The sequence below is a fragment of the Mesoplodon densirostris genome, chromosome 3 (genome assembly GCF_025265405.1).
Source record: "Mesoplodon densirostris isolate mMesDen1 chromosome 3, mMesDen1 primary haplotype, whole genome shotgun sequence".
NCBI classification, from domain to species: domain Eukaryota; kingdom Metazoa; phylum Chordata; class Mammalia; order Artiodactyla; family Ziphiidae; genus Mesoplodon; species Mesoplodon densirostris.
In genome coordinates this window covers 39,273,694-39,286,929 of record NC_082663.1, presented here as the reverse complement: position 1 = coordinate 39,286,929, position 13,236 = coordinate 39,273,694, and the positions used below count along the sequence as shown (strand labels likewise).

Here is a 13,236-nt window from a genome sequence, read left to right as displayed (position 1 = left end):
TTTTGTTTGTTTGTTTTTTTATACTGTAGGTTATCAGTCATCAATTTTATACACATCAGTGTATACATGTCAACTCCAATTGCCCAATTCAGCACACCACCATCCCCACCCCACTGTGGTTTTCCCCACTTGGTGTCTCTACATCTGTGTCTCAACTTCTGCCCTGCAAACTGGTTCATCTGTACTATTTTTCTAGGTTCCACATATATGAGTTAATATACGATATTTGTTTTTCTCTTTCTGACTTACTTCACTCTGTATGACAGTGTCTAGATCCATCCACGTCTCAACAAATGACTCAATTTAGTTCCTTTTTATGGCTGAGTAATATTCCATTGTATATATGTACCACAACTTCTTTATCCATTCGTCTGTCGATGGGCATTTCGGTTGCTTCCATGACCTGGAACAGTGCTGCAATGAACATTGGAGTGCATGTGTCTTTTTCAATTATGGTTTTCTCTGGATATATGCCCAGTAGTGGGATAACTGAATCATATGGTAATTCTATTTTTAGTTTTTTAAGGAACCTCCATACTGTTCTCCACAGTGGCTGTATCAATTCACATTCCCACCAACAGTGCAAAAGGGTTCCCTTTTCTCCACAACCTCTCCAGCATTTGTTGTTTGTAGATTTTCTGATGATGCCCATTCTAACCAGTGTGAGGTGATACCTCATTGTAGTTTTGATTTGCATTTCTCTAATCATTAGAGATGTTGAGCAGCTTTTCATGTGCTTCTTGGACATCTGTATGTCTTTGGAGAAATGTTTATTTAGGTTTTCTGCCCATTTTTGGATTGGGTTGTTTGTTTCTTTAATATTGAGATGCATGAGCTGTTTATATATTTTGGAGATTAATCCTTTGTCCATTGATTTGTTTGCAAATATTTTCTCCCATTCTGAGGGTTGTCTTTTCGTCTTGTTTACGGTTTCCTTTGCTGTACAAAAGCTTTTAAGTTTCATTAGGTCCCATTTGTTTATTTTTGTTTTTATTTCCACTTCTCTAGGAGGTGGGTCAAAAAGGATCTTGCTGTGATTTATGTCATAGAGTGTTCTCCCTATGTTTTCCTCTAAGAGTTTGATAGTTTCTGGCCTTAAATTTAGGTCTTTAATCCAGTTTGAGCTTATTTTTGTGTATGGTGTTAGGGAGTGTTCTAATCTCATACTTTTACATGTCCCTGTCCAGTTTTCCCAGCACCAGTTATTGAAGAAGCTGTCCTTTCTCCACTGTACATTCCTGCCTCCTTTATCAAAGATAAGGTGACCATATGTGCGTGGGTTTATCTCTGGGCTTTCTATCCTGTTCCATTGATCTATCTTTCTGTTTTTGTGCCCGTACCATACTGTCTTGATTACTGTAGCTTTGTAGTATAGTCTGAAGTCAGGGAGCCTGATTCCTCCAGCTCCGTTTTTCGTTCTCAAGATTGCTTTGGCTATTCGGGGTCTTTTGTGTTTCCATACAAATTGTGAAATTTTTTGTTCTAGTTCTGTGAAAAATGCCAGTGGTAGTTTGATAGGGATTGCATTGAATCTGTAGATTGTTTTGGGTAGTAGAGTCATTTTCACAATGTTGAGTCTTCCAATCCAAGAACATGGTATATCTCTACATCTATTTGTATCATCTTTAATTTCTTTCATCAGTGTCTTATAATTTTCTGCATACAGGTCTTTTGTCTCCTTAGGTAGGTTTATTCCCAGATATTTTATTCTTTTTCTTGCAATTGTAAATGGGAGTGTTTTCTTAATTTCACTTTCAGATTTTTCATCATTAGTGTATAGGGATGCCAGAGATTTCTGTGCATTAATTTTGTATCCTGCTACTTTACCAAATTCATTGATTGGCTCTAATAGTTTTCTATTAGGATTCTCTATGTATAGTATCATGTCATCTGCAAACAGTGACAGCTTTACTTCTTCTTTTCCGATTTGGATTCCTTTTATTTCCTTTTGTTCTCTGACTGCTGTGGCTAAAATTTCCAAAACTATGTTGAATAAGAGTGGTGAGAGTGGGCAACCCTGTGTCCCTCCTACCGTCTCATTGTGGCTTCTCCTTTGTCTTTGGATGTGGGGTATCTTTTTTTGGTGAGTTCCAGTGTCTTCCTGTTGATGATTGTCCAGCAGCTAGTTGTGATTCTGGTGTTCTCGCAAGAGGGAGTGAGAGCATGTCCTTCTACTCTCCCATCTTGGTTCCTCTCCACAAACTCTTATTCATCTGCTTTAGCCAAGGACTTGCATAAGTGTTTCAAGCAGCAGAATTTGTTTTACAGCTTCACTGAAAAGTTTTTTAATATATGTTATTAAAGGATGGATTGGTGCCACCTTCAGCATCTCAAAGCTACTGTTTCTTCATTCTTCTGGGCCTTGTCTCCTGTGAATTCATCTTTTATTTTTTATCATTTTAATCTCTTTTAATCGCCTTTCTCAGATGGGCTGAATGTTCTGTAAATGGCTCAGTTTGGACCCTTTTCCACATTTGGGAGTGTTTTTATACATTCCTATGGTTCTGAATGAATTCAGGTGAATTTCCAGTTCTCCTTTTATTCTGTGTCTTATTTCTTCTCTGTTCCACATGGCCAACTGGCCTAGAAATCATTCTTGCACATGACAACAATCCATGCCATTAAGCTGGCTAATGTAGGAAGGCTGTGGGCATTACAAATTGTACGAAAACTCAATTAAGAAAAGCAGTACCAGTACATGATGATAACAGAAGTTCAAATTTTGTGGTATTGCTCTACACCAAACCCTTCATATATTGTGTTTGTGTACTTAATTCTTTACAGTAACATTGTAGAAGGGTATGACCAACCTATGTCCTCAACACTAGTAACACTGAAGCTATAATTCTAATTCAAATATTTCCTGGACCCAAATCTTATATGTTTCTCACATCATTGTCTCATTGTGCTGACTACTTCAAACGCTCATTGACCTTTGAAATGGACACATATTAACCACATTTCCCTTAGTGTCCCTCAGCCTAATGGTGACCAATAAGGAGTGTGGGACACTAGTAGCCATTCAAAAGGAGTGTTCAGAATATCCTCTGGCAAGATCAACTCACCAATTTCTTCTGGCTGGGATGACTTCAGTCATGCCAATCACATGTGTTCACTTCTCTCCTACCTCAGGAGTACCCTAGTGGTACCTTACTAGGTGCTCATAAACTATTAGTGGGGTGATTATAAATTCTGATTGGTAGTTCACATCTTTGGGTAATATAAAATTGTAGATCATTCAGTTTTATCAAAACATACTTCCTTGGTTATGAAAAGTATGAGAACCGTTGACTTATAGATTGCTCTGTCATCTTATGATTTACACTTTCAGTGGTGATATACCTTCCTTATTTGCATCTCTTTATTATTAGCAGTGCCTCATTCAACACTCTGCTGGTCAGCATTGCTGATGAAGGAGGGGGTGATATGTGCAATTGTATTTAGGCCCACGTTAAACCATAAGGAAAACTGAAGACTTCCAACACTCATCACTGTAACATTAATCACCTAAAGACAGAACCTGTGAAGAAATCGAACCCTATTTTTACTCCTATACAAGTGGTTATAGAAGTCAGAATTTCTTTTCCAGTTATTACCAATTATTTCCCCCTTCCTCATCTTTACAATTCATACATCCAGCAAATGCCCAATACTCTTCTGGTAGTAGAAAGCCAAGAGTGTTTAGAAAATGTATTTAATCTGGAAACGTAATTTTAGCAATTAAAATTGATCTTTCCATTTTCCACCCTGACCCTCCCCAAAATAAAATCTAAAAATAGGATAACAAGTGAGTAGCAAACAGTGTCTATAAAATTTGTCAACACAGTATTAAAAATTTAGACATTGTCTCTCTGCTAGAAAACCAAAGAAAAGAAAAAGGAAAAACAAAACACAAAACCTGCTAAAATTAGTAAAAGAAAAAAAAATCAACAAAAGTCATCTTTGTTGATAAGTCTGTCTCCCATAAAAGTGTACATTTTATAATACATCCTTTGAGGTCAATCAGAAGGAACTGATTTCACCATGGAAGCTGCTGGTTGGATTTTTATTGCTTTGCTTATGTTCTTATGCTTTAATTTTCTTTACCAAGTTATTCATAGCCTTAAAACTTAATTTTTCTAAATCCAGTGCTCATTTTTATTGTTACTAATGGCATCTGCTTCAAACTTTAAGATATTTATCACAATGAATATTAGTTTTTGTTTTTTTCCTACAAAACTGCATGAAAGTATTTTTTATCTCATTTTCTTTCCTATTCTTTTCTCTTTCTCTTAAATTTCCTTTGCTCCTTTCTCATCTTCCCGTCTTCTCCAACTCTTTTCATAAATCTGTGTCAAATAAAAATTTTAAATCCTGAAAATTTTGTCTCCTCACTCGAGTGCCATTTAAGGGTGAACTTTGAAAAAATATTTGCTCTAACGTAACTTAGTAGGTGGGAAGAAAGAATAGTCTTGAAAACATGAAGTTTCTTTCTTATCCAAAGCATGTAACAGTCTATTACAATACTTGTAATTGTTATTGGCTCAATAATAGAAGACCTTCCTTCTGTTTCTATATTACTGACAATTATATTGCACCATCTACCTACTACAACTATATGTCCTAACTATAGATAACTATACTGTAAATTAGTTCATTTTATATAGAACTAAAACTACAGAAATAAAATCATATATTAGTGAAAAAATGAAAAGAGAAATTATATTCTACTTGAATACATTCCCCCTATTCAAACTCTTTCAGTAACATACATTTCTCTCCATTTTTCTTAGTCCCTGAACTTCATGAAAAAAAGAAACCGTTGATCACTTATGTAGGGGATTCAGTTGTCTTGATGTGTAAATGTCAAGACTGTTTTCCTTTAAATTGGACCTGGTACAGTAGTAATGGGAGTGTACAGGTAAGATCATATTTCTTTGACTTGAAGAAAACAAAATAAAAACTTTTATTTGATAAATAATAAGATTATAATACACTCACAGTTCTTAGGACTTTATACTTCTGTTATCTTGTTCCTTAATATGTGTTCATGAAGAAAAAGCAGTGATGAATGGAGCTGTCATTTGGTGTTTTTGGCATATTACATTATACATCTGAAGATACTCTTAATGTTTCATTAAGTGGTACTTTGTTTTTTAGATTTAGGTATTTATTAAAAATTCTATGAAAGGAAGTTACAATTCATTTTTAGTTGACAAGTTTAGATATAACCCCAACAAAAAAGAATCTTTTTTTTCTTATCATTTCATGAGAGTAACTAGAAAAAAGAAAGGGAGTTTTCTTTTCCTGTTTCTGTCTCTGGAAACATTTGTGATAGAATGCAATACACTGGCAGCATCTGAGAAAAGAATGAAAATTTGGTAACTTAAACTCAGGTTCTAGGTTCTTTTAGTGTCACTGACCTCTTTTGGACTTCCAGAGACCTAAGGGAAACCAAATACTTTAAATTCCTATTAAAGAATTAATGGAGCTTCCCTGGTGCGCAGTGGTTGAGAGTCTGCCTGCCGATGCAGGGGACACGGGTTCGTGCCCCAGTCTGGGAAGATCCCACATGCCACGGAGCGGCTGGGCACGTGAGCCGTGGCCGCTGAGCCTGCGCGTCTAGAGCCTGTGCTCCTCAACGGGAGAGGCCACAACAGTGAGAGGCCCGCGTACGGAAAAAAAAAAAAAAAAAAAAAAAGAATTAATGGCTTTTCAAAGAGCTGATATTAAGAAAAACATGAGTACTTAAGAAATCATTTCTGGTTTTCTTCCTCCCAAATAGCAGGGAAATTTAGGACATTGTCCTTTAGGGGACACCCTTTTATTGCCCTGGTGCTAATGAGCATTGAAATTGAAGTCTTGTAAAGGCAATTCTAGAAGGAACGGTATGAGACAGTGTAGATCTTAGTGAAATATTAAATTCCTTCTTAGACAATACTGATGCTATTGTAGACTGCTGACGACGACAGAGGGAAGGACTTAAAAGGGTGAGTTACTGATTCTGTGATTGGTTTGAGTTGTCAAAGAGATAGCTCCAAATCACTTAGGAGTAGACTTAAACTATTATTATTTGTACTATCTTGTTATTGATGATTAGGAAAGGCAGTCATTTTGTGTATGGAAATATTTTTAAAGAGCATGTAAATTTGTAAAAACAAGTAACAGACATAGTTTTTGAATTACATAGCCTAATTTATTTATGCATATGTGATAATAGACAAAAAAAAGCCTGTCTAATTATATTAAACTTTTAGAATGTAGTCTGTGCTTCTCTCCATTTTCTATACTAAGTTTCTCTCAATTTGGCCCTAAGCATGGGTTATATTAGGATATGAGAAAAGTGCAGGGAAGATGGTGCAAGTCAAAACTTTAGGTCAAGTGTTTTTTCAAAAAGTAGGCGAACCATCTGCATCAGATTCACCTGGGGCACCTATTAAACATGCAGTACTTTGATTTATCAGCTCTGAGTTAGAGAGAGTACATTTGTAACAAGCATCACAGGCAATGCTGTGCACACAGTGAGCCAGGTTGCTATAATTTTTCTGGCAAATAATAAACTCACAGACAGTTCTTCATCAGATAACCTCCAAGAATATTTGTATGCAAATTAGCATCTACTGAGCAGTGCAGTTGAGTGATAGAGCAATGAAGACATCAAATGGCCTGAGAATAAAATTTAATTTAATGGATTAAATAAATCAGCCACCAAATAGCTTAGTATGGATCTTAAAAGGCTGAGGAAAACCCAGTGAATCTCAGAAGCCAACGTGTCAGAAAGAGAGAGAAATTCAGCTATGAGAAGACAGAAGGTGTGCAGACCACCATGTATACCAGGCTTACAGGGATTTCTACCATTTCTTCTACATCAGCTTCAAAGGCCTGAAGATTTTGTCTTCGGTTCCAGTTTGAGGAACTCCCAATGTCATGAGCCAGTGAGCTTCCTTTACAGGAATGATCAGATATAATAGCTTCATTAATTTAGTAGTTGATTTAATGAATGTATGCCTGAAATTGTGAAGGAGGAAGTATTTTGAACTAGTCAGGGATTGTAACATGAAACCCAGATGGCTGGAAAATTTCTGTATTTCTAATTCTCATAGAATATTTACCCACAATGACTTGCACACTGTAGTTTCAAACATTCAGTGCTAAGTAGTTAAAGCAAAGTGTACTTTTCCTTTGTTTGCTACCTTTGAAAGATCAAACTATGGTAAGACTTGAGCTCTGTATGTATAACTTCTCACATACTTTAATGTGCTCCCTTCTTTAATAAATTTATTTATTTATTTTTGGCTGCATTGGATCTTCGTTGCTGCGCGCATGGTTTCTCTAGTTGCGGCAAGCCGGGTCTACTCTTTGTTGAGGTGCGCGGGCTTCTCATTGCGGTGGCTTCTCTTGTTGTGGAGCACGGGCTCTAGGTGCGCGGGCTTCAGCAGTCGTGGCACGGGGGCTCAGTAGGTATGGCTAGTGGGCTCTAGAGCACAGGCTCAGTAGTTGTGGCATACAGGCTTAGTTGCCCTGGCCCAGGGCCCAAACCCCTGTCCCCTGCATTGGCAGGCGTATTCTTAACCACTGCACCACCAGGGAAGTCCCTAATATGCCCTTTTTCTGGTAAGCAGTTTTCTTGGTACTATCTTGTAGCTTTCACTCAAAACTAGATCATTCAGGACATGTATCTTTTATGCAATATGATAGGAACGGATTTTAATGTCTCCTTCTATTAGGTTCCTGTTGGTGTTCCAATGAACAATAAGTATGTGATCAATGGAAAAAATGCTAATGAAACAAGGCTCAAGATAATGCAACTTTCAGAGGAAGATCAGGGATCTTACTGGTGCCATGCAATATTCCAATTAGGCGAGAGTGAAGATCACATTGAACTTGTCGTGCTGAGTTATTGGGTGCCCCTCAAAGCATTTCTTGCAATAGCTGCTGAGGTTGTTCTTTTAGTGGCTATTATTCTGCTTTGTGAAATGTACACCCAAAAGAAAAAGAAGCACTCAGGTAGGATTTCTTTTTTTTAGATAATTCTCATGTTATGACAATCCATTACGGTGGCTTTAGAGAAAAACCTAACTTTTGTTTTTTGTAGTGGTATTTATGTTAATAACAACGGTGACAGTGAGCTATGAGCTTATATTGATGGTCTTCTGTATCAACTTCCTAAAAAATTTTAATGTTAAAATATACCTTTTTTCCCTTTTCTTTGGTGTTACTGGGACCAGCACACCAATTAAGTGATATGTGCATTGGTACTGGAATATTAGAAAATTCTGCATTAGCTTAATATAAAAGATCTCAAAGACAAACAATTATTATTTCATTTAGATAACTCATTTTTAAAAACATTTAATCAAACATTCTGAAATTCTCATAAAAGACATTGCCTGCCAGCTTTCTGTTTTCATAGCCTGTGCCTGATGGATAACAGACTGAGAAACCAATGGTCCCCTAAGAAAATTTATCTTATATTCTGTATTTTTTCCTGATTTTGTACTAAATTTTTCATAACTTAAATAATTACAAATCAGTCAGTTCTGTTTTTGATGATCCCAGGCACCAGACTATGCTTGATCAAAACTGCAGGCAATTTTGCAAGTCGGGAGAGCAGGGAAGGAGTGGACATGATGGAGGGGCAGCTGTCTGATGGGGCCCATCTCTCTCATTCCAGAGCGGGAAAACAGCACAGGCAGTCAGGAGATGTTGAATTCAGGGGAAAGTAGAATTGAGCATATATGCTTTGTAAGACTAATAAACCAATCTTAAGAGTTAAATTCTTCTTTTGTTACACAGATGATGGGAAGGAATTTGAACAAATTGAACAGCTGTAAGTATTATTTTTTATAGATTAATTTTCACATGCGTAAAATACAGATAAATATGAAATTAAATAAAATGTTTGCAGTTAGAGGAAAAAAGTACAAGAGTATATAACGTAGTTTACAACGTAGTATATAATGTGTGTTATTTTCTGTAGATGTCCATGTTGTGGTGAAGAATGGCATTTGGCATTTACGTGCATGCAATAGAATCCCCCTCCACCACTTACTTTCACCTCTCTGTGCTTCAGTTTTCTCTTCAACAAAATGGGTTTAATGATATTACTTACCACATAAGGTTTCTGGATTAAATGACTTTCTATGTGTAAAAATCCTTAGCATAGGCTTTGATGCACAGGAGGCACTCAAGAACCATAAGGAAGTATTATTTGTGTAAAGCAATGATTCTCAACCCTGGCTATATTTTTGATCACTTAGGATGCTCCTTAAAATTACAGTTACTCAGACCTAACTGGATATCTCGGATCAGAACCTCTGGAATTGGTGCCTGGGCATCTGTATTTCTTTAAAGTGCCTATCACTGATTCTGATTCTCAGAATTCAGTGTTGAAAATCACTGGGCTTGTGTGTCATTATTTTTGAAGGAACACAAATTGTGCCACATTTCTGTTACAGTCTCCTTTGTTTAGAGTTGAGCTGAGCATGAGGAGAACTAGGAAGAAAATTACCAGGGATATCATTTGGTTTGGTGAACGTGGGAGTTACTGGACCCACCAAGCCAGAGAACTGACAGTGGAGCCCAGTGAGAGAGGTGCTTAAAGTCCAAGTAACACAGCCAAGGGCTGGGGACCAAGAAAATGAGACCGGATTAAAGGAGCCAAAAGAAACCTAGGAAATGGGAGGGCTGAGCAACAATTACCAACCCAAAATTACACCTGAAGTTTATCTTTTTCAGTCAACAGGGGCTCTGAGGTGTGAGTGCTATAGCCACGGTTAAAGAGCAGGAGTGGGGCGGACAGCTGTCATGCAGATATTCGTAGACATTATTTAAATAGTTATTTTTTCCTCAGTTCATACATGGCAGGTAACTTAAATCAACAGGATATGAACTTCTAAATTAAGAGCATAAAATAATTATTTTATGGGTCAGGAGGTCCATAACCCCAGATAGGAAAAAACTGTTGTCTTAGAACAGAGACTCTCATGGTTGGAAGGAATCTGAACCTCTTTCCGGAGAACTTGGACATCTTGTTTGTATTGATTTGAACATTTTATCTTTCTGGTTCCCATGTATTGATTACCTTTCTTATACTCAGAGTCATAAAAAACATGACCGTCATTCAGATATTTGAAACAATTACTGTCTTGCCTGAATTCTTTTGTTTTCCCAGCTCAGCCTCCCCAGTGTTTCTATCCAGTCCCTTGCAGTCACATTTCTCATCTTTAGGTTATTTCAGTATCTTTAGATTTAAATTAAGTATCAAGGGCACTTGTACTCATTTAGAACAACTTTTCACCAATGCTGTTTTTAGAATTTTTAGTTTAGCAGATAAATTTTTCTTTACAGAGAATATTGTTTATCAATACATTTTATATTTGATGCTTATATGTGTGTTTAGATACCAGCGATTCATAGAATTTCTTGGTGAAAATGACTTTTAAAAATAGTACACTACTAAATAAGCATATAACATCAAAACAAGCTAGTCATTTCAAACAGCATTTATCTGATCCACCCAGATATTTAACGCACACAATATTTAACCTACCTGCCCCATCCCCTCAATTTTTAGACAGCTGATTAGGTTGTTGAGTTTATTATCTGGTGGTACTAGTTTAATGAGCTCAAGCCTGCCAATAACATCTATTTATTATAGCATTTATTATATACCCTTGTAACCTAGTTTAGTTTTCCTTAAGAATCTGGAGCCCACATTGTGGTCTTACTCTGATGCACATTGGGTAGATAAAGAACCATGTTTAACCTCTAATTCAATGTAATTCAATGTAATAGACATACTGAATTACAGCACCTGTATTGCACATACTGGCTGAGCTCCTGATTGGCTATTATCTTGCATGTGTCAAAGCAACATATAAGTTAGGCTATATACCCAAGCCTTCACTCATGCTTGGGGAGAAGCAATTCTCCCTCTGCATAAAAGAAACAGGCCTTTGCCACTGTCATCTGTGGCAACAGTTCCTCTCCAAGCAATGGCATACAAATAAAATCAACACTATGAGTAAAACATTTTTAGGAAGAATAAATTTTGTATGTATTGACCTTTTAAATTGACCTTTTAAATTTTAACCCGATGGCCATGATATAGATGGTGTACTGACCTTAGTTTTATGCAATGTAAACATCTAGTAACTTTCTTTCTTGTTTTCTCTACAGGAAATCAGATGATAGCAATGGTATAGAAAATAATGCCCCCAGGCATAGAAAAAATGTAAGTTGCTTCAAAATGATATTCCAAATAAAAGCTAAAATTCAATATGCATAGGCTATTAATCCATCTACATTTTTTAGTTTTAAAAAGACCTAGTCATTCACTATGTGCTTGGATATGCTTTTTTAAACAATATTATAGGAGAATATACATAGTTACACAAAAATAATCATCTTTTTTCCACCAGAGAACATATAACAACCAATCTAAAAGTGAATCTATTACACTGCAGATATATATTGTTTCTTTTGTCACCACAGGCTAGTTTCTTTTACAACTTTTTATGTAGTCTTTTTTCTTTCTCAGTTTTTCTGGATTCTCCTATTTTATTGTCACATATTCCCATATACTTGGTGCTATGAATGAACCACTATTAGCTTATTTTCTTCACTGATTAGAATCAAAATTTTCATAGTTCATAAACATTTTTTTCCTTGAGTATTTAGAATAGGAACTGTTGGTTTTGGCAGTAGTTTGGATCACCTCTTCCAGACATTTTTGCTTTGCTAAAGTGATAGTAAGTTATTATAGAATAACCAGATTATGCTAATTATGTTTCATTATGCTTTATGTAACTCAGGAATCTGTGGGCCAGTGAATGAGAAACATCATGTCAAGAGTCACAGGAAGATGTCAAAGAGTTTGGATTTCTGCTTTGTTTCTGCTTCCTGTTAAGAACATGTGAATTTTTATTTTTAAAAGGATGAAAAGTTTATGCAAGATGCTCAGCAGTAGCTTTGTAAACAATATATGCTATTTCAGATCTAAAGATATATTTTCATTCTATTATTATTTTACATTAAAGCAAGGTAAATTGTATTAAGTATGTTCTATGAGCTGTAACCCAGGACAATTAATTTCATTCTAGTCCTCAAGGGACACACAGAACAGACACCAGCAAAACCAAATAGTACACAGAGCAAATGTCACTCAAGACCTGTTTATAACCAAAGAATTCATTAAAGACAAACTCTTTGCCATTTGTCTTAAAAAGGTTTTTTCCCCAATCATGTTTACTAGGTGTAGAAGTATTTGTAATAATTTTCATGTAAAGTTCATCCTTCAGTCATATTGAAAAAAAGTGTCCTCAAGAGGAAATTAGCACTTTCTACCTTTGTTAATGATGGTTACTGTACAATGTCCGTAAGAAAAACATACTTTTCCTACAAAAATATTGGTTTAAGGCAAGGAAATAAAACCATACACTTGCCCCAAATCTCCATCACCACAGAAGCAGATTTCCCAATCTCATTCCACTCATCGCCACTGTTTTCCCACACCAGGCTAAAGTGATATTTAGTCTTTCTGGAGAACAGTTTTTTAAAGCTATGGGTTTTGGATTTCTTAAGTGACAGCTGGTGTTGATGTTGTAGGGTACAGGTTCACACAGATGGGATGTAGCACTGCTACTGACATGCTTCCTTGCTTCATGGTTTCCTGGTATCCATGGCTGGCTAAATATCTAAAAATGAATTATTACTGGTTTATAATACTAATGCCTTTGTCTGAAATCAAGAAGTACTAAAGCAGTTCTGTGTTGCTGCCAGTAACTTAGACTTTTCTTTAAAATAGAATACTTTGTTTCTATTTCATATATAACTGAACTATTTTATAAAAATCAATGTAAGTCCAGTGAAATCTGAATAGACATGAAAAGTTGTTAATGGTTTTGAATGTAACATTAACATCATATGGCAGGATACTAGGTTAGGTTGAAGACAGTGATGTGAAACCTGCTGGGGGGCCCTTGGTTCTGATGAGTCCACTGTCCCCCTGCTCGCAGTGCAGCAGGGTTCAGAACAATCATAGGCAAAGAGGGAAGGATTTGGGATGGGGGCAAAGAACTCATGATCTTGGTGACTAGGGGATTAAAGCTTGAAAAAGAGGTGTTCAATTATTTGAAAAAAATACTTTTTAGACATTTATATGATCTCGCTGAGAAAATTATAATAAAATTCAGGTAGTGAAAAATTATACTTTATATGGCATCTTAACTAATGATGAAAATATTACGAGTATAA

The 13,236-nt window shown here is 36.1% G+C and overlaps 1 protein-coding gene across 1 annotated transcript in view; it reads left to right on the top strand.

Moving 5' to 3' along the window:
* EMB (embigin) overlaps positions 1-11,813 on the top strand; it is a 42,145-nt gene extending 30,332 nt beyond the window's left edge. The window contains exons 5-9 of the mRNA XM_060094326.1: positions 4,773-4,900; positions 7,707-7,986; positions 8,776-8,809; positions 11,161-11,215; positions 11,796-11,813. Of these exons, the coding sequence (XP_059950309.1) occupies positions 4,773-4,900; positions 7,707-7,986; positions 8,776-8,809; positions 11,161-11,215; positions 11,796-11,813 (515 nt within the window). The remainder of the gene's footprint in view (positions 1-4,772; positions 4,901-7,706; positions 7,987-8,775; positions 8,810-11,160; positions 11,216-11,795) is intronic.
* Positions 11,814-13,236: the final 1,423 nt, after the last annotated feature.